This window comes from Glandiceps talaboti, chromosome 21 (genome assembly GCF_964340395.1).
Source record: "Glandiceps talaboti chromosome 21, keGlaTala1.1, whole genome shotgun sequence".
In the NCBI taxonomy this organism is placed as follows: Eukaryota; Metazoa; Hemichordata; class Enteropneusta; family Spengelidae; genus Glandiceps; species Glandiceps talaboti.
The window spans coordinates 854,677-874,796 of record NC_135569.1 but is presented as its reverse complement, the minus strand read 5'-3'; the positions used below and the strand labels follow the sequence as shown (position 1 = coordinate 874,796).

Below are 20,120 nucleotides of genomic sequence, written 5' to 3'. Positions count from 1 at the left end.
GCTTGGATCAGAAACGGCACAACGGCCCTTTAGTCTTCCTCAACTCCCCGGGGAGCATACAATCCACTGCAGCCATTTAAGTGCATAGGATTAAAGCCTTCACATTGCAACCTACATCCTACCAGGTCCCCAGTTATACAGCTGGGTTGACTGAGGCACAGTCGTGGTTCAAATCTTGCCCAAGGGCTTTAGCCACTCAGAAACAAACAGCAGGCAGTGACAGGGCTCGAACCTGCAACCTGTCAATTCCAAGCCGGTCACGCTAACCATTCACCCATCATGACTCCACAAAGGTCATATTTCTATATGCAACCAGCTAGGACATAGACTGGGCATAGACCCTCCACCTATCAGGGGTCTACAATCAGGGTACTTTGAAATAATTAACATATTACATGTGTCATATGACTTATGTAACTTAATATATGCATCATGTGACTTAATTAACATACCATATGCATCAGGTGAGATTGATAATACCAATTCCACAAGCTGGGTGGAGAGAACATTGCCAGGTTAGTCTGACAGTGTTACTGAGGCTAGCTGTGAATTTAGTCTATAATTCAAACTGTTTTTGAATGGAGAGAGTAAAACCGTTCTCATTTTTGTTGTGCACATAGATTTTTTACAAAATAAAGAAAAGAAAACTAACCTGTGCTTCTAAAAATTCTTCTTTGGCTTTGTCTAGTTTTTGCTTCTCATTCTGTTGAATGGAAAAAGTAGTACATAAACATTATATGCAATGAATTGAAAACAGTACAGTGAAAATTAATCGGACAGTAAGAGGAAGGAGGTGTACATGTTTGGAGAATAGGTACAGGTACTAACTGTACTGATGAATATTCAAAAAAATAAATAAATAAATCTGTGTACTGAAGACTGACACACTTTGTATATAGAGTTGTCTGAGGTAGTATTGAGTAAATTATGTAAGCTGATCAAAATGAATAATAGCAAGATATTACCATATATTACCATATGGTTTACCATATATGGAGGTGGGTGGGTTTACAGAGACTGATTGACATGCATACATAATTTCATATTCAAACCTGTTCATTGGTTAAACCACCATTGTTTGTAGAACCTAATGCTGCCATACTGGTGATACCTTTATCTCCTTTATCTGTAAGATAAACAAACAGTGTATTTCAAACAGTATGCCTGTCAAAACTCTTTGCTAATTACGTAGAGGTGTTGTTTCTGTTTCTGATACATAAGTTAAATTTAATATGCTTTTGCTGTAACTTACATTTCTATATTTATCTGTTTTTGAATTGTGATGACTGAAACTCTTCAACTGAATTAATATTACATTCTTTTGTCGATTAAAAATTGGCTGTCAAAGATCTTGTTGCAACAGACTTTCATTTTTTGCAGTATCAACTAAATTTTTGTTGTCCATCTCTGAGTGCAGTTGGCAATCACATATCAAAGAATGCCTGAATGTATTACAGAAGCAGAAAAATGAATATGCTATGTCTTTCTTGACCACTGAGGGCATAATCTATTACATATCATTCCTCTCTGCCAAAGATACAATTGCATATTCATGGATATGCAGAGTGAGGCAGTAGTACTGCTACTTGTTGCCAGGGTGGCCATTTTGTTGCTAGTGTGGTAATTTTCATTGCTAGGAGTGTCATTTTGTTGCTAGGGTGATAATTTTTGTTGTTAACATTGTCATTTTGTTGCATTTTTTTATTGGCAAACAGAGAAATCTAATTAAGACAACAATGAACATAATATGACACAGAGCAAAGAATTGGTAGTTATTGCCATTTTGATATTTAGTGTGCCAAGTAAATCAGTGTTAGTTGTTACTAGGGTAGCCATCTTGGTTGCTATGTGTCATGTACATTCTACTATGGCAGAGATAAATGACTTACATGGAATGAACTATGACCTCTGTTAGTGTAAAACTGTAATATTACAGGAAATGGTACACAACAATATTCTACAAACCAACTACATAAAACTGAACCTTACGATAAATAGTATGAGTGTAGTGAAACTTATGAACTCATGAAAAGGTGCAAGACTATGAAACAGAATTGTAAATACGAAAGTTGTGAATTTAATAGAATAACTTAATGAACATGAATATATGTAATTCTGATGTTTACACTTTGAATATTCATCAGTTATTCAAATTATGTTGTGATTTATCCTTTGCCTCAGTGCCCGCTGGTTTTTTTTTGCTTTTTTTTTGCTTTTGCTTTTTTTTTGCGATATAGCTGAACATCAAGGTTTTGGATGTTAACTATTTTAGCACTTTTAACCATAGAAAAACAATCTGTACACTTGGGGAAAGCTACTGTACTGAAACTATTTTCAAGGATATTTTCATTTGTTTGCACAGTTTAGGGGACAAAGACTTTTCCCATATGTTGGAATCTGTTATAAGCAAGACACATATAATCTGTTACATTAAAGTGGACATATGGATGAGGATTGTTGGGTATTTATTTTTGGATTTTTAATTTATAAAACAATTTTATCATGGTTTTCTACTCGACAAATTAATGTGAAACAACATATACCCAACCTGTGTTTGTAACTTAATATCTATCTATCTATCTAATAAATTTATATAGCGCCAAATATCCAAAGAAAACAATGTTCAGTGGCGCTTAGAGTTAGAAAGGAGATGAAAAAGCTCTCTGAAATATGTGGGTTTTCAAGCGTCTTTTGAAAATGTTAACATTGGGAGAGGTTTTAACGTCCAGGGGTAGAGAGTTCCAAAGTTCAGGAGCTGCTGAGGAGAAGGAGCGGCGACCATAGGAAACCCGATTCCATTTGGGTGTATGCAGAAGGCATTTATCCGATGAACGAAGAGTGCGTAATGGAGAACGAGGTGTAATTAAGTTCTTGAGATATTGCAAAATGCCAAACATTGTATAAAAATTGCTATTATATGTACAATAACAAACATTTTACACATTTATTAATAATTTGCAATGTATTGAGTTACAAACACAGACTTGGTCTATGTTGTTTCACATTGATTGTTCAAGTAGGAAGCCATGATAAAATTGTTGTATAAATTAAAAATCCAAAATAGATACCCAATCCTAACCCATATGGCCATTTTTAACAGCAAAAGAGAAACTTTTGGTTGGTTGAAAATTATACACATCGTTCTTGAATAACATCAAATTTTTATGGATTTTTACTGCTTGAAGAGCCTAAAATGTTAGAAAGTAGAAAGATAGACTAACTAAGGAACTGAGTGTAACCCCTTCAGTACCAGACAGGACACAAATATTGACATTTGATTTTCATAAAAATTTCAAAATGAAAGAAATAAAGATTTCATTAATATAATCATATTTTATGAAAAAATATTGTCATAAATTCATTCATGAGGCTTATTTTTGAAACTGGAATCTAAAATAAAGTTGAAATGCATCAAAAAGTTACATGCAGACAAGAATTTTCATCAAAAAATTGAAGCAGTAAAGTAAAAAATTTTTTCACAAGACTTTGGTGGGAATTCAAAGTAGCTAGTACTGAAGAGGTTAGAGAGAACTCTTTCTACCGACCTCCTGACTGTAAGAATCTAGAAGTGGCCTGAGACATCTGGGAAAAGCCATCAGTTATAAGGTTGGATCCTAGAGGTAACAATGAACAAACAAACAGACAAAATAAAATTCAAAAGATGGTTGCCATTTTCTGGGAGCCAACCTTTGATTGCATGCTGGGAAGGGTACAAACAAAAAATAAAAGTGTCGTCAATGGAGGTCTACTTTACAAAATCTTCTAGAAACTTTTCATTTATAAATTTACTACAAAATAAAATGAAAGTTTAAAGGCTAGAGGAAGTTCTATATCTAAAATAGATGCTATATTTGGAAAAATATATCAAATAGATGCTATTTTTGGAAAAAAACATGTTCACACCCAAAAAGGCACACACAATCAGCAGCCCTGCAGCGAAAAATAAATCTTTGAAATTATTGGATACAAAGTACAAACAAACACACACACAAACAGGCACTAGAAATATCCCAACAACACTGCAATACAAATAGAAATACAGTTACAACTAGAGTTATATCTGGTGATAAATCCTGCTGGTGCAGTTAGCAATTTTCTGAAAACTTTTTTTCAAACATGCTTTATGCTGTTATTTAGTGATGTTACAAGTTCCAGTTATGTGTGCACTTCAAAGTTGATCAAAATTGCCCCCCCCCCCCATTAGATTTTTAATTAAGCTAGGACAAAAATCCTTCCAAAATATAATTAATGCAATGAACTAGTTATATGCAAATGGTGAAGCAGAACTTGCTATGAAATTAAATGAGGGTCATTGATAAAGTTTCTTTAGGTTCTATTAATCCCAAATGGAAGAGAGAACTTTTGTAATATTCCATGATTTGCATAATATAATAAATTTTTCCATCTTCTCCTTAAGTGCAAATTCAAGGCCATTCACTTCCATAGAAAACAAATCTTTCTGTTATCCTCAGAGCCATACATATTTTGTCATTTGTTACTTTCAGGCCAGATATTTTTTTTCATTTTGATATATTCTCGTAATTGTTTATGTAATGTTTCTAAGCAGAACAGATGTTTAAAAATACTGCTAGGGCCATACAAACATTTTTATTAGATACTGGGTCATGCAAACTTTTTTGAAAATACTGTTAAGGCCATACAAATGTCTTTATTGGATACTGGGTCATACAAATCTTTTTTATTAGATACCCTCAGGGCCATACAATTTTTTTCATTAGATACCTTCTGGGGCAACTGTATTCCAACCACCAATCACGCCACTCTCGGGTACCCAATCTTTCACACTTTCAACTTTGTGTAAACTTTTCTTCAGCCAACCTTTCTCTGGAAGTTTGAAATGGCTTGCAAATTTCTTGACTTCTGACATGAAGTTCCTAACATTGTCATCCCCAGGGATGAGGTCTGCTATCCAGGACAGATCTGGAACTTTTTCCTTCCATGAATCATACGTCTATGGAATCAACCATAAAAAGGAGATGAGTACAGTGAAAGATACCGTTATTGATACATAGGGAAAACCAGAAAATCTGGCTGCAGCATGAATATTTATACGAGATAAACTGAGGGGAATAAGCACTATGATTTGTACAACAATGAATATGAATATATTATTTCTCCTGACTCCCATCATGCAATGGTCCACAGCAAAGATATGCTACAACGGCACAACATCAACTTTATGTTTCTCTGAAATAGTAAGTAATTGTAGGAGATGTAAAATCATGAAATGACTCTCCAGAACTCATAGTTATGAAAATGTCTCTAATTCCTGGAGTAAGTAGTGTTTGACTTTAATACTAGTAGTTGTAGTTTGTACGAGTTTCAAGCACATCAAATAATTAGACTTACCGCCTTTGCAGTGATACCACCAGCCATACCACCAGTCAGTATTAGATACCTTAATCTGAAGATCTTCATAACACTTCTAAGTTTACTGAATGTACTCATAGACCTACCAGCTTTGTATACAGCAGGTAGATTATACCGATAGTGTATACTACTTTGTTTGGTCAGAGTAGAATATGACAGACTGTACTGTCCATTGCCAATAATACATGGCTGGTAGCAGGGTCTATGTGTTATTGGTCTAGTAGGTTGGTAGAATGGAAGGACTGCTTTGCTAGGTTTGCTGCCATGATGGGATGCTGCTGCCTTCAAGCACTGACCACAGTAGGAACTAAAATACAACAATATCAACATTACGTATAAACATACCTACCTACCTACATACATACATACATACATACATACATACATACATACATACATACATACATACATACATACATACCTACATATACACATACGATACCTACATACTACATACATACATACATACATACATACATACATACATACATACATACATACATACATACATACATACATACATACATACATACATACATACATACATACATACATACATACATACATACATACATACATACATACATACCTACATATACACATACGATACCTACATACTACATACATACATACATACATACATACATACATACATACATACATACATACATACATACATACATACATACATACATACATACATACATACATACATACATACATACACACACACACACACATACATACATACATACATACATACATACATACATACATACATACATACATACATACATACATACCTACATATACACATACGATACCTACATACTACATACATACATACATACATACATACATACATACATACATACATACATACATACATACATACATACATACATACATACATACATACATACATACCTACATATACACATACGATACCTACATACTACATACATACATACCTACATACATACATACCTACATATACACATACGATACCTACATACTACATACATATATACATACATACATACATACCTACATATACACATACGATACCTACATACTACATACATACATACATACATACATACATACATACATACATACATACATACCTACATATACACATACGATACCTACATACTACATACATACATACATACATACATACATACATACATACATACATACATACATACCTACATATACACATACGATACCTACATACTACATACATACATACATACATACCTACATATACACATACGATACCTACATACTACATACATACATACATACATACATACATACATACCTACATATACACATACGATACCTACATACTACATACATACATACATACATACATACATACATACATACATACATACATACATACATACATACCTACATATACACATACGATACCTACATACCACATACATACATACATACATACATACATACATACATACCTACATATACACATACGATACCTACATACTACATACATACATACATACATACATACATACATACATACATACATACATACATACATACATACATACATACATACATACATACATACATACATACATACATACATACATACATACATACATACATACATACATACATACATACATACATACATACATACATACATACATACATACATACATACATACATACATACATACATACATACATACATACACACATACACAACAACAAATCCACCCATGAGGAACATAATGAAATTAACATATATAACATCAGGTACATTATCTTAAAATACTAACACAATAATAGTATTCATTAATAGAATAAAGTGCTCAAATATTATAAAATGTGTGCCAATCAATTGGTTCAATTAGCAATCTTTCCTATCCATGTAAACATACCCTGGGCCCTGGGGCCACTGAGTGAGGGCACACGACGTCGAGAACGTTATGCCATGTCTACAGTCTATGCAATATCAAGGTGACAGACAATTTAATTGATATCACTAGTGACTATGACAACATCTACAATTTCAATTACGAATTTTTCTTAAGTTACGCATTTAGAACATTACAGGAAGTCAGAGAAGTTCACTCTTTTAGATCTATAGATTATATAGGTAAAATCGACGTGAGTTGCATCACGCCCCAGCGCTAGCGCGATAGCGAACTTCACGAATACGATGTACGCGAGCGACGAAGAAGCCAACGATTTCGTTTGAAATCACTGCACAACACTGAAAAGAAACTACACTTACCCAAACGACCCCGACGCTACTCGTATCATTTTCCAGAGTCTATATACCGTCTGAATGCACTAATACATGTCTTAGAATAGCAAACCCTTTATCGCAGACCGAAAGTAGGGTAATGTCGGGTCACTCGAAGTTCATCGACATTCATTAATGATTTATTTATTTATAGCCTGTGCATTCGATAATTTATCATTTCTCTAATAATACTAATGGTACTCTAAAATAATCTCTATACACATTTAAAATTGATAGAAATGATATTTAAATGATTAATTTTCCATATATTTGTCTCATTATTACTATTTAGTGATGGAAATTATTCAAACGAATCTCCAAACTAGATATGTTGCAACTGAAAGTATGACAAAATGGCTGCGTCCTGAAAGTGGCACACCGACTTCCCTGTTGTCTATTTATTTCGTTCTTTCGCAAATGAACAGCCGGCAAAAAGTGAAAGTTACTTTGCACTCGTATCTATGAAGTCATATCTCTGAATGTGAAAATAGAGAACGTGTTTTTTTTAAACAATTAACATATTTCTGTTGTTGCAGACATTTTTTAGTTTTCACTGTTTCAGTGTTTTTCACGGCATGACAGTTTGACACGGTCACTGTGACATTGGGGATAGTATATATAGAAGGATTTGCTTGTAAAGATAATACCTTACTACAACAACAATGGCCACAGCCGAAGAAGAACCCGAGAAGACTTACATCTGGGAAGGAGACTATGAACGAACTTGGTATGAAATTTCAAATCAAGTCTCTATTGTTGTAGCCAGTTTTCGGCGCTGTTGAGATACTAGTACATCGTTAGCTGTCAATACATCCCTAGCACTCATCTTGTCTTGAGCACGTTGTCAAACGATTAAATTAGCCACATACCCCAGAAGTCGTTATCTAGCACCCGTGGAGTTAAATTTACATAACCATATGTACATTAACATATGTCCACTTCAAGCATAGACCCTTCCCTCCACCAACAGGTCTATGCTTCAAGTTTGCCTCACGTCGCGTAATGTGTGTATACTAATTCATTTAAATAAAGACAGCCACACTAGATGTAATGGTAGAAAGGACTGCACAATGTGATCTACCAGACTATTGGTAAACACTTAGCCATCACTTGCAATTAACTGAACTCAAACCTGGTATCAAGATATAATTTATAAATAATCTGATGATGTAATTTATCATACGAATGAAAAATATTAAGGAAATCCCTACTCTGCAATGAACTGTTTTAATAATGCCAGAATACAATAGTAGTGTTATAGAAATATTAATGGCCCTCACTGGACTTCTTGGGAGACAAGTGTTTATATACTTAAAGAACTATCCAGTATTAATAAATAAATAAATAAATAAATATATAAATAAAGATTATTATTAAATAAAGAGTATTATTTGTTGTCATCTTGTGATGGTTTTTTGTTAATTTACCAGGGAAGCAATCAAAGAAGATGAATCCGGATCTCTACAGGCAGTGGTAGATGACATCCTGCATAGGGCAAAGAGAAAACGACTCCTAGACAGACCTGTTAATATCAGACTTGGCATGGTAAGGAACTGAACGAGAAGCCCTAGAAACAAACTTAAAATGGCACATATATGCTAATAGATCTAATTAATATGCATGTATACATATATGCAGAAAAATTCTATTGTTGTACCTGATAGGTACTTGATACCCCCGTAACATTGCAAGTTTCCTGTCATATAAGTAGACAAGTCCTCCTTGAGATACACATGGAAATCTAAAAAAAAAATATGCTGATTTGGCAAATTATTATGCATGAATTTATAGCCAAGATGAATCACATATTATTGAACCTAAGCACTATGCCTCAAGTAAGTTTCATGTCATTAAATTGAAATCATTATTTTGACAAATACCGATAGATTTTGAAAGAAACTGATGAAATTTGATATTTTGTGTTTATTTCTCATTTAGATGCGACATTTGTATGTTGTACTTGATATGTCTAAATCCATGGAAGACCAAGACTTGAAACCCAGTAGGTTGGCATCGGCAATCAAGGTAAATTGATTATAGCGTATGTATTATAATTGTACAGTATGTAACATTCCATTCTTGTCTCCATGTGTGATTAATGATCATTATGTTATACATATATGTACACACACATATACATACATATACATATAACATTGCAAGCTCAGATAATTGTTTCTACTGGAGATAGTACTAATGAGGTATGAATTTGAAAAATTTGGTACTGACTGAAATCAATCCTAAACTATTTATATTTTGCCCTATTGTTTTTCTTTGTTTAGCCAAGGAATATCTGAGTGACATAGAAGGGAAAACAAGATGTTAGTTCCAAGTATTTTTTGAACAATTTAAAACTTTTTCTCACTCTCTTTCAGCTTTTGGAACATTTTATTGACGAGTACTTTGATCAGAATCCTATAAGTCAGGTAAGCAATATATTTAAATAAATTAGACCATACTTTTCATGAATCTCACATGTTGAGGATGTATCCTGCATTTGACCTTGACCTTCAGTGTCAAGGTCATAATGATATCAAACACAAAACATTTCATCATTACTCATCAATATAAGCAAAGGGGTAAAGTTATCCTATGGTGCATCCGTTCTAAAATACAATGAAAACTGGTAAAGCTGAAACAAGCCTTTCATCTAAATGGTAACATCATAGATGTGTGAAATATTAATCCATACAGCTAATGGTGTAGACTGTAAGATACGTCGTGATGTTTCGCCCTCACCGGCCGTGTTAGGGGTTGCCTGATGTTTGAGGGCGCCCCTTCACAGCGTACCTTACAGACTGCTAATGGTGTTGATAACCAAGACTTGTCATAACCCCGATCTCATTACAGATAGGACTCTTGACAACTAGTAACAAACGAGCTGTGAAACTGACAGAATTAGGAGGTAACCCTAAGAGACACATAGCAGCTTTACAGAGGATGTTGGATCAGTCGTGTGATAATGAACCATCAATACAGAACTCACTTGAATTGGCAGCAAATACTCTAAGGTACATAGAAAGCTTTCTGTTCCCCTTCTTATATGGGTCTGGTGCCAATAATAAATAAGTGAAAGAAATACACAACTCTGCCTATGAATAGTATGATATGTTGTAAGTAGGTTGATTCTAATTCAATCTGATTAAAATCCGATGTGGTGAAAACGGATAGATGTCCTTATTTACCTCTATTCATCATGTTGTGACGTTTGTTTTGTTCGGAGTGATCGCGTGGGAAGGCGGCGATCACTCCAAACAAAACAAACGTCACAACACGATGAATAGAGGTAAATAAGGACATCTAATCGCTTTCACCACATCGGATTTTAATCAGATTGATTCTAATTGTAATGTGGATGTGGGTGGATTTACATGTGATCGAACCCCACAAGATATCTATTCTTAAAAAAAACTTTTAAAAATGATGATGGGAAAATAAATTATTCTAAAATAAATAAACATGTCATCCACACCGCTAAAGTGAGCAGCATGAAACTTTTGACTTTCTATATGCAATAATTTATTTGTACTTTTCAGACACATGCCAGGTCATGCAAGCAGAGAAATCTTAATCATCTTAGGGAGTCTTACTACATGTGATCCAGGAGATATATATGAAACAATTAAGGTATTTACTCTTCTGATAGTGAAAGTGCAGCATTTATTAATCATCTTAGGGAGTCTTACTATGTGTGATCCAGGAGATATATATGAAACAATTAAGGTATTTACTCTTCTGATAGTGAAAGTGCAGCATTTATTAATCATCTTAGGGAGTCTTACTATGTGTGATCCAGGAGATATATATGAAACAATTAAGGTATTTACTCTTCTGATAGTGAAAGTGCAGCATTTATTAATCATCTTAGGGAGTCTTACTATGTGTGATCCAGGAGATATATATGAAACAATTAAGGTATTTATTCTTCTGATAGTGAAAGTGCAGCATTTATTAATCATCTTAGGGAGTCTTACTATGTGTGATCCAGGCAATGTACATGATACATACTTATAATAGTAAATAGTCTCTGCATGTCCACATTCATGTAGCAACCTCTTGACTGGGGCACAGTCATGGTTCAAATCTTGGCCAAGGACTTTAGCCATTTAGAAACAAATGGTAGCTATATGAATTTCTGGAAAAAACATGTTTTCTATTTGTAGACAATGACACCATTAACACCATGCATGGTCCTAAGGGCTGCTGTGAAAGCTGCCTCATAATAGCGCCCCCAGTGGCCAAACTATACAATCTTTTGTTTTTGTGATAACAGTTTTCCGTTTTACCATCTGCAGACAATGAAGGAGTTAAACATAAGATGTTCAGTGATTGGTTTATCAGCTGAGGTCAGAGTTTGCCGAAAATTAAGTGATACAACTCAGGGTAAGATTTCTGTATATAAATACCAGTAGTGTATCACATGGCTGTGTATGACATTCAAAGGAGAACATCACCCCAGGAAATTAAAATATTTGCATAAACTGTGGGTACTGGAGTCATTTTATGATTACACATCATATGGTTTTCACTCGGTTGCCAAGACACACCAAATTGAAACTCTCTTTCATCTCTGTTATTCTTTCCTTGATGCACCATTGCATGATGGGTCTTAGATGCACACTGAATATTCATGATAATTTATTTGCATGAAATAAGCTCTTGCAAATAATTAATATTCAGTGTGTATCTCAGGAATAATTATGTCTGCTAAGACCCATCATGCAATGGTGCATCACTGCAAGAAAGTGATATTCGTTCCCCGTAAGGAGATTAAAATCCTATATGTTGTCTCTCTGTACTTTAGACTCAACTTGATTTGTCTTGATGAGTTCATATTTTTTATTCTTGTAGGAACATATGGCATCATTTTAGATGAACCTCATTTCAAAGATTTACTGTTAGAACATGTGACACCACCACCAGCAAATGTAAGTATTTACTGTTAGAACATGTGACACCACCACCAGCAAATGTAAGTATTTACTGTTAGAACATGTGACACCACCACCAGCAAATGTAAGTATTTACTGTTAGAACATGTGACACCACCACCAGCAAATGTAAGTATTTACTGTTAGAACATGTGACACCACCACCAGCAAATGTAAGTATTTACTGTTAGAACATGTGACACCACCACCAGCAAATGTAAGTATTTACTGTTAGAACATGTGACACCACCACCAGCAAATGTAAGTATTTACTGTTAGAACATGTGACACCACCACCAGCAAATGTAAGTATTTACTGTTAGAACATGTGACACCACCACCAGCAAATGTAAGTATTTACTGTTAGAACATGTGACACCACCACCAGCAAATGTAAGTATTTACTGTTAGAACATGTGACACCACCACCAGCAAATGTAAGTATTTACTGTTAGAACATGTGACACCACCACCAGCAAATGTAAGTATTTACTGTTAGAACATGTGACACCACCACCAGCAAATGTAAGTATTTACTGTTAGAACATGTGACACCACCACCAGCAAATGTAAGTATTTACTGTTAGAACATGTGACACCACCACCAGCAAATGTAAGTATTTACTGTTAGAACATGTGACACCACCACCAGCAAATGTAAGTATTTACTGTTAGAACATGTGACACCACCACCAGCAAATGTAAGTATTTACTGTTAGAACATGTGACACCACCACCAGCAAATGTAAGTATTTACTGTTAGAACATGTGACACCACCACCAGCAAATGTAAGTATTTACTGTTAGAACATGTGACACCACCACCAGCAAATGTAAGTATTTACTGTTAGAACATGTGACACCACCACCAGCAAATGTAAGTATTTACTGTTAGAACATGTGACACCACCACCAGCAAATGTAAGTATTTACTGTTAGAACATGTGACACCACCACCAGCAAATGTAAGTATTTACTGTTAGAACATGTGACACCACCACCAGCAAATGTAAGTATTTACTGTTAGAACATGTGACACCACCACCAGCAAATGTAAGTATTTACTGTTAGAACATGTGACACCACCACCAGCAAATGTAAGTATTTACTGTTAGAACATGTGACACCACCACCAGCAAATGTAAGTATTTACTGTTAGAATATGTGACACCACCACCAGCAAATGTAAGTATTTACTGTTAGAATATGTGACACCACCACCAGCAAATGTAAGTATTTACTGTTTGAACATGTGACACCACCACCAGCAAATGTAAGTATTTACTGTTAGAATATGTGACACCACCACCAGCAAATGTAAGTATTTACTGTTAGAACATGTGACACCACCACCAGCAAATGTAAGTATTTACTGTTAGAACATGTGACACCACCACCAGCAAATGTAAGTATTTACTGTTAGAACATGTGACACCACCACCAGCAAATGTAAGTATTTACTGTTAGAACATGTGACACCACCACCAGCAAATGTAAGTATTTACTGTTAGAACATGTGACACCACCACCAGCAAATGTAAGTATTTACTGTTAGAACATGTGACACCACCACCAGCAAATGTAAGTATTTACTGTTAGAATATGTGACACCACCACCAGCAAATGTAAGTATTTACTGTTAGAACATGTGACACCACCACCAGCAAATGTAAGTATTTACTGTTAGAACATGTGACACCACCACCAGCAAATGTAAGTATTTACTGTTAGAACATGTGACACCACCACCAGCAAATGTAAGTATTTACCGTTAGAACATGTGACACCACCACCAGCAAATGTAAGTATTTACTGTTAGAACATGTGACACCACCACCAGCAAATGTAAGTATTTACTGTTAGAACATGTGACACCACCACCAGCAAATGTAAGTATTTACTGTTAGAACATGTGACACCACCACCAGCAAATGTAAGTATTTACTGTTAGAATATGTGACACCACCACCAGCAAATGTAAGTATTTACTGTTAGAATATGTGACACCACCACCAGCAAATGTAAGTATTTACTGTTAGAACATGTGACACCACCACCGGCAAATGTAAGTATTTACTGTTACAATATGTGACACCATCACCAGCAAATGTAAGTACATATATTTAAGCTTGCACTTGTTTATAACTGGAGTGTTATTTTTTTTATCAGATAACAACAATATATTGACTGAAAAGTGTTAAAATACCAATAATTAGAGAGGTCACTTTTAGCCAGAAATAGTTCAACAACGGGTTGTAATCTTGATTGTGTTGGGATGCTGATTTTTGAGTGCGGACCCAAAACTCAATTTGATTGGCTTCATAGTACCATATTATGTGTACAGCTACACAAAGACATTCAGGTGACTCAATACTGTTCAGGGTGTGTGATATTATGAGTATATCATTATAATTCACAAACAGTTTCAAAAAAAAAAACATTTCAGTTGCAGCTAGTACAATTCTAAGTAAAGGTCTCATAAAACTTTCTTATATTTTACATGTAAAAATTGTAATAATGACTACTTTTTCATAACTTTTTTAATGCAATTTTATAAGTAAGAAGTGCTTTCTTGATTCTAATCTAAAAAAAAAAGATAATGATGTTGTTCAAAAGAATCATTAACTGAAGGAAAGAAAGCGATTTTGCAGAACCTTTGCAGTTCTTGTCAGTAATAAGGGTTGTTTCTGTTGAGCTCTGAATTGGGAATGGTAATATATCTGTCCCCATCTAACCTTGTATATTGCTAACCCTGTCTTATTTCTGGGTTTTAATTTTTTTCAGGCAAATACAGAGTCATCACTTATAAGGATGGGTAAGTCACAGTCACCATAATTAGTACCAGTGAAAATTTAATTGTCAACAAACTTTGAAAGTTGAAAGTAGGAGTTGAAAGTAAAATAGTTGTAAAAATGTGTGACTAGACTGTTTATTGTTTGCTGTGTTATGTTGGTAACTGTCATCATAAATTCTAGCCCCTGAAAGTTGGTAATTACGATTTAAAAATGTACATCTGATAACCTGATTATAACCATGACAACATTATTCAAATGAAGTCATTATTAGAGCACTTGATTGTCTTGTATGAATTCCTCAACATTTTTGAGTGTGTATAAAAAATTACATCATTGGATTATTTATATGTTATATCTTAATACCATGTTTGAGTTCAGTCAATTGTAAGTGATTGTTAAGTATGCTTCAGTAAGTAGAATACTATGAGTGACTTTTAAATACGCAGCATAAATCTCATCAAAAACTTACAAACTTTAATGTTAATCCCTGATTACAACCGTGATGTTATTCAAATGAAGTCATTATGTAAATGAACACCTAAACACATAGTATAAATCTCACCAAAAACCTACAAACTCAGATTGCACCACTTTAATGTTAATCCTATTATTTCTACACAGGGTTTCCTCGACATCAAATCCATACAGAAAAACACGAAGTAGAGAAACCATCAATGTGTATGTGGTAAGTCTAATTCATGTCAATTAAAGGTCTTTAAAATTTCATGCTACACAGTCATGTAAATTGTATTTTTCCAATACTTACTATGTAATGATATATTACCACTGGAGTTTATGCATTGACTGGGGCACAACAATCATTCAGTTTTGGCTTCCACAGATTTTAGCCAATCATAGCAACAGTGAGATTCAAAGTTGACTTGATAGCATTTGGTAAATTATTTATTTACTGTAAAAATTGTTCTCTTTCTTATTTACAGTCACCTGGATTCTAAAGGACCCCAGGGTTTCAGTGCGACAGGATATTTCTGTCCACAGGTGAGATTTTAACGATATACTTCATTTGATATTTATCGTAATCTCTTTGACTCGGCAGTCTGTGTATTTGACAAGACAAAACATAATGTGGTAAATGTGATGTCATCACCACAAAGTTTCCCATAAACCCTTGCAGGAATGATGTCATCACCAGAAGGTTTCCCATAAACCATTGAAGGAAATCCCCAAAATGGCCGAACACATGTCAAGTGAAGTTGGGCTTCTTTATAAGTTGAATCAGTTATCAATATGCTATTTATCACCCAATATCATATTGAAAGTTTTTTGGTTTTTTTCATTTATTATTCATTTATATATTCATTATTATTTATGTATTTATTATTTATTTATCTATTTATTGTTTATTTATTTATTTAATTATCCAATGGCAAAACGAAAGAAGAGACAACACAGCAAAATAAAAGCACAAAATACACTGACTATACAGAGTGGTAACAAGAAAATGTGACTAAACTGTTACAACCCAGTAGAAAAATTGAGGTTGATAGTAGTTATCAATGCAGTCAATCAATCAATCAATCAATCAATCAAAAGAATTTGTATAGCACCAAAATCTAATACGACATAATGCTCTATGGCACTGAATAGGAACAATAGTAGATTGTGGTGTAAGTTAGAAAGATCTTGTGAACAGATGCAAGTCAATACAGGCAGAAATAAAGCCTGACTGGACTTTGCCTTTACTGTGAGCATATCTAGAGAATCTGTGGCCATACAGATGAAATGTATTGTATATCAAACTTTTTTTTATCTCTCTCTCTCTCTCTACACAGTGTAGAAGTAAATACTGTGAATTACCAATAGAATGTAAAGCCTGTGGTGAGTAGTTGTTATATTTAGTAAAAAAAAATAAGATTTTATGTGGTATTTAAAAGGAAACAAAGTAGTTTCTTAAAGTTTAGGTCCTGGAGAGCCATCTGATAATTTTGCATGATTACTGTGAAACACTGAGTCTTGTTCCGTATTCATAATTCAGTGAATGTCTTTGTCATAGACACATATTGTCAGATGGCTGTCAGCAGACACACATACTAGTATATAATAACACAACATCAATATTTATAATTTGCTATATTTGAAGGTAATAATCACATGAATATTTAGGGTGAAATATATGACTAAATGGTAGAGATATCTTGCTTTCTGTTTTTAACAGGTTTAACATTTAGCTCTTTCTTTCTAATTTTAACAGGTTTAACATTAGTGTCAGCACCACATTTAGCTAGGTCATTCCATCACCTGTTTCCTCTGGATCAATTTCAAGAGATAGCTGTATCAGATCTACAAGACACAGATGATAGGTGAGTTTTACCACTCTGACATTTGACATGTAAAAATGAAACTGACCCTTAACATGTGATTTGACATCATGACCTTTGACATGTAAATTGATGCTACAGTGCAAAGACCTTTGATATGTGATCTGACAGCGACTTTTGACATGTGTGGTGACTTGACCTTTGGCATGTAAAATGTCACTGTAGCATAATGACCTTTGCTATGTGATCTGACATTGTGACATTTGACATGTGCTGTAACACAGTGACTTTTGACATACATGTGGTGTTACATTGTGACTTGTTACATGTGACGTGACATAGTGACCTCTGACCTCAGTTGACATCAGTATGACTCTCTGTATGTGATGTGTGGAAATTCATAATCCACATACCAACTTTTCTTTTCAAGTAATAAATGCCTGTGTATCTTTAGGTTTAGAAATCTGCAGTGCCAATCTTGAATATTAGATAAAGTTCTGTGCATCTTAAAAACTTTGTAATTTCATATACTGGTATTTTAGAAATGATGTATAATGTTATGGATTCCCTTGCTCTCTCTAGATTTTGTTTTGCCTGCCAAGCTGAATTAAAAGAACAGACAGTAAGTAAATAATTCATACATGTCTAACATTAACACCACATATTGCACTATGGGTTACATATGGTCACATTTAAAACTAGCATTACCATTGGGTTTAAATAGTTACAAGAAGTTATATTATAGATACAATGTCTGAAACTGTATGGTTTTTTTAGCCCCTCCCTCTGTGAATTATATATGTTACTCAGGTGTATAGGTGTTCCAGGTACATAAAATTGGTGTGCCCTGACTGTGAATTGTTACATCACCCAAATATGAAGACATCCTAGGTTCACAAAACTCATCTGCTTTGACTGTGCATTATTTATGTCTTTTTTTCTTTTCTTTTTTATTTCCCAGGTGTACAGGTGTCCCAGGTGCACCAAACTCTTCTGTCTTGACTGTGAGTTATTTATCCATGATTCACTTCATACCTGTCCAGGATGTACCAGTACAAGACCAAAACTCACAGCATCAACATGAGAACAAGCTGGGGGAGGTGGGAGGAGGGGGAAGGGGTGAAACTGTTAGAAATTCAGAGTGGTTCTGAGTACATGTAAACATAGCCCCTGGTGTAATTATCTGAAAAGGGGCTATTAAAAGTAAAGCTGTTCCCTAGGGTGACGACTTCACCACTAGAGGGGGCTATTGATAGGAACCATTCTACCATGTATTTCCTGATTCAAGATATCAAACAAATTGTTGATTTTCAACAAAGGATGATCCCAACTTTACCACTAGAGGGTGCTATTGATAGGATTTGTTCTTGAAAATAACTAAAAATTCACGGAAATGACTTAACAGTGGATTCAATAATGCATTGAATGAATATGTTTTATACAGAGTACTAGTATTGGTGTGCAAGTTTGCCACTAAGTTTACTTCACTTGTCTAAGTATACAGCAAACTAAATGAAGTTGTTATGATACATCTCAGTGTGTTATGCTGATACACTATCTGTATACCAAACCTTTTATACAAAAGCAAGGGCTGACATTTTCTGAATCTCAGGTTAAAAATATCCAACTGTTGTCGGTCTTTTCTGTAAAACACCACAACCTCATAATTTGTGACAGTATGATACTAGTATGTGTTGTTAGTAGTACTGCGAGTCATCCAAGATTTTGTAAACAATTTTTTTTTTTTCAATAAAGGAAAACTTCAGAAAAAATTGTGGAAGTTTTAATGATTAACAGACAAAGCTGTTTTACTGTTTTCTTGCACTATAATGATATAAAGATTGAATTACGTATGATCCAAAGATCCAAAGACAGCTTTTGAACACTGCTCCCAGTGGCCAAACTATACAGTCTTTTGTCTTTCCAAACAACACCCCTCTTGACCAAACTTTGTAATGGTTTGGCTTTCCAAACAGCGCCCCCAGTGGCCAAACTATATAATCTTTTGTTTTTCTGATAACAGGACTATATAGTGTATTGAATTGTTTATTTCACCAAAGGGGTGGAGTGCGTACATATCAGAATCATGTATGTATTGGGGTTATACAAGCAATTTATGTTTTCAGTTAGGTGTTATATGATTTATAAAAAATATTATGGCTTGTTTGTATGATTTCCAGTACTGACTACAATAATGACTGTTGCAGTGGAAATGATGTTCTCTTGGTGTTTCATCTTTGACAAACATAGACATATTTCAACTCTAGACTAACAATAACAGAGATACACATACTATATACAGCTGGATCGTTTGCTCAATCACATTGAAAACTGATAAGCATTGCTATTCATTTTATAATAATACAAAAACGGAAAACAAACCCTGTTCCCTTCTTCATTTAACGGCAATGGAAAAAACAATTTGTTTTCCTTGTTC

At 34.3% G+C, this 20,120-nt stretch overlaps 2 protein-coding genes across 3 annotated transcripts in view; one reads left to right on the top strand and one right to left on the bottom strand.

Moving 5' to 3' along the window:
* LOC144451644 (dynamin-like GTPase OPA1, mitochondrial) overlaps window positions 1–7,798 on the bottom strand; it is a 142,371-nt gene extending 134,573 nt beyond the window's left edge. For both annotated transcript variants that reach the window (XM_078142538.1, XM_078142539.1), the window contains exons 1-6: window positions 7,667–7,798; window positions 5,371–5,698; window positions 4,744–4,972; window positions 3,546–3,614; window positions 1,053–1,126; window positions 653–703 (exon numbers count right to left, since the gene is read on the bottom strand). In XM_078142538.1, coding sequence (XP_077998664.1) covers window positions 653–703; window positions 1,053–1,126; window positions 3,546–3,614; window positions 4,744–4,972; window positions 5,371–5,698; window positions 7,667–7,695 — 780 coding nt within the window. In that variant the 5' untranslated portion in view covers window positions 7,696–7,798. The remainder of the gene's footprint in view (window positions 1–652; window positions 704–1,052; window positions 1,127–3,545; window positions 3,615–4,743; window positions 4,973–5,370; window positions 5,699–7,666) is intronic.
* A 497-nt stretch (window positions 7,799–8,295) lies between these two features.
* Window positions 8,296–18,773, top strand: LOC144451425 (general transcription factor IIH subunit 2-like). Its single transcript, XM_078142258.1, has 15 exons — window positions 8,296–8,405; window positions 9,109–9,223; window positions 9,617–9,703; window positions 10,054–10,104; window positions 10,529–10,689; window positions 11,215–11,305; window positions 11,974–12,061; window positions 12,530–12,606; window positions 15,394–15,424; window positions 16,026–16,089; window positions 16,346–16,403; window positions 17,198–17,243; window positions 17,617–17,725; window positions 18,266–18,305; window positions 18,645–18,773. The coding sequence occupies exons 1-15, from the start codon at window positions 8,341–8,343 to the stop codon at window positions 18,765–18,767; spliced, it is 1,206 nt and encodes a 401-aa protein (XP_077998384.1). The 5' UTR covers window positions 8,296–8,340; the 3' UTR covers window positions 18,768–18,773.
* The last annotated feature ends 1,347 nt before the right edge of the window (window positions 18,774–20,120 follow it).

Excerpts from the sequence above, each read along its gene's own strand:
- LOC144451425 (XM_078142258.1), top strand. The coding sequence starts at position 8,341 with ATGGCCACAGCCGAAGAAGAACCCGAGAAGACTTACATCTGGGAAGGA. Across the intron at positions 15,425-16,025 it reads GTCATCACTTATAAGGATGG|GGTTTCCTCGACATCAAATC; the intron begins GTAAGTCACAGT and ends ATTTCTACACAG. Across the intron at positions 16,090-16,345 it reads AAACCATCAATGTGTATGTG|TCACCTGGATTCTAAAGGAC; the intron begins GTAAGTCTAATT and ends TCTTATTTACAG.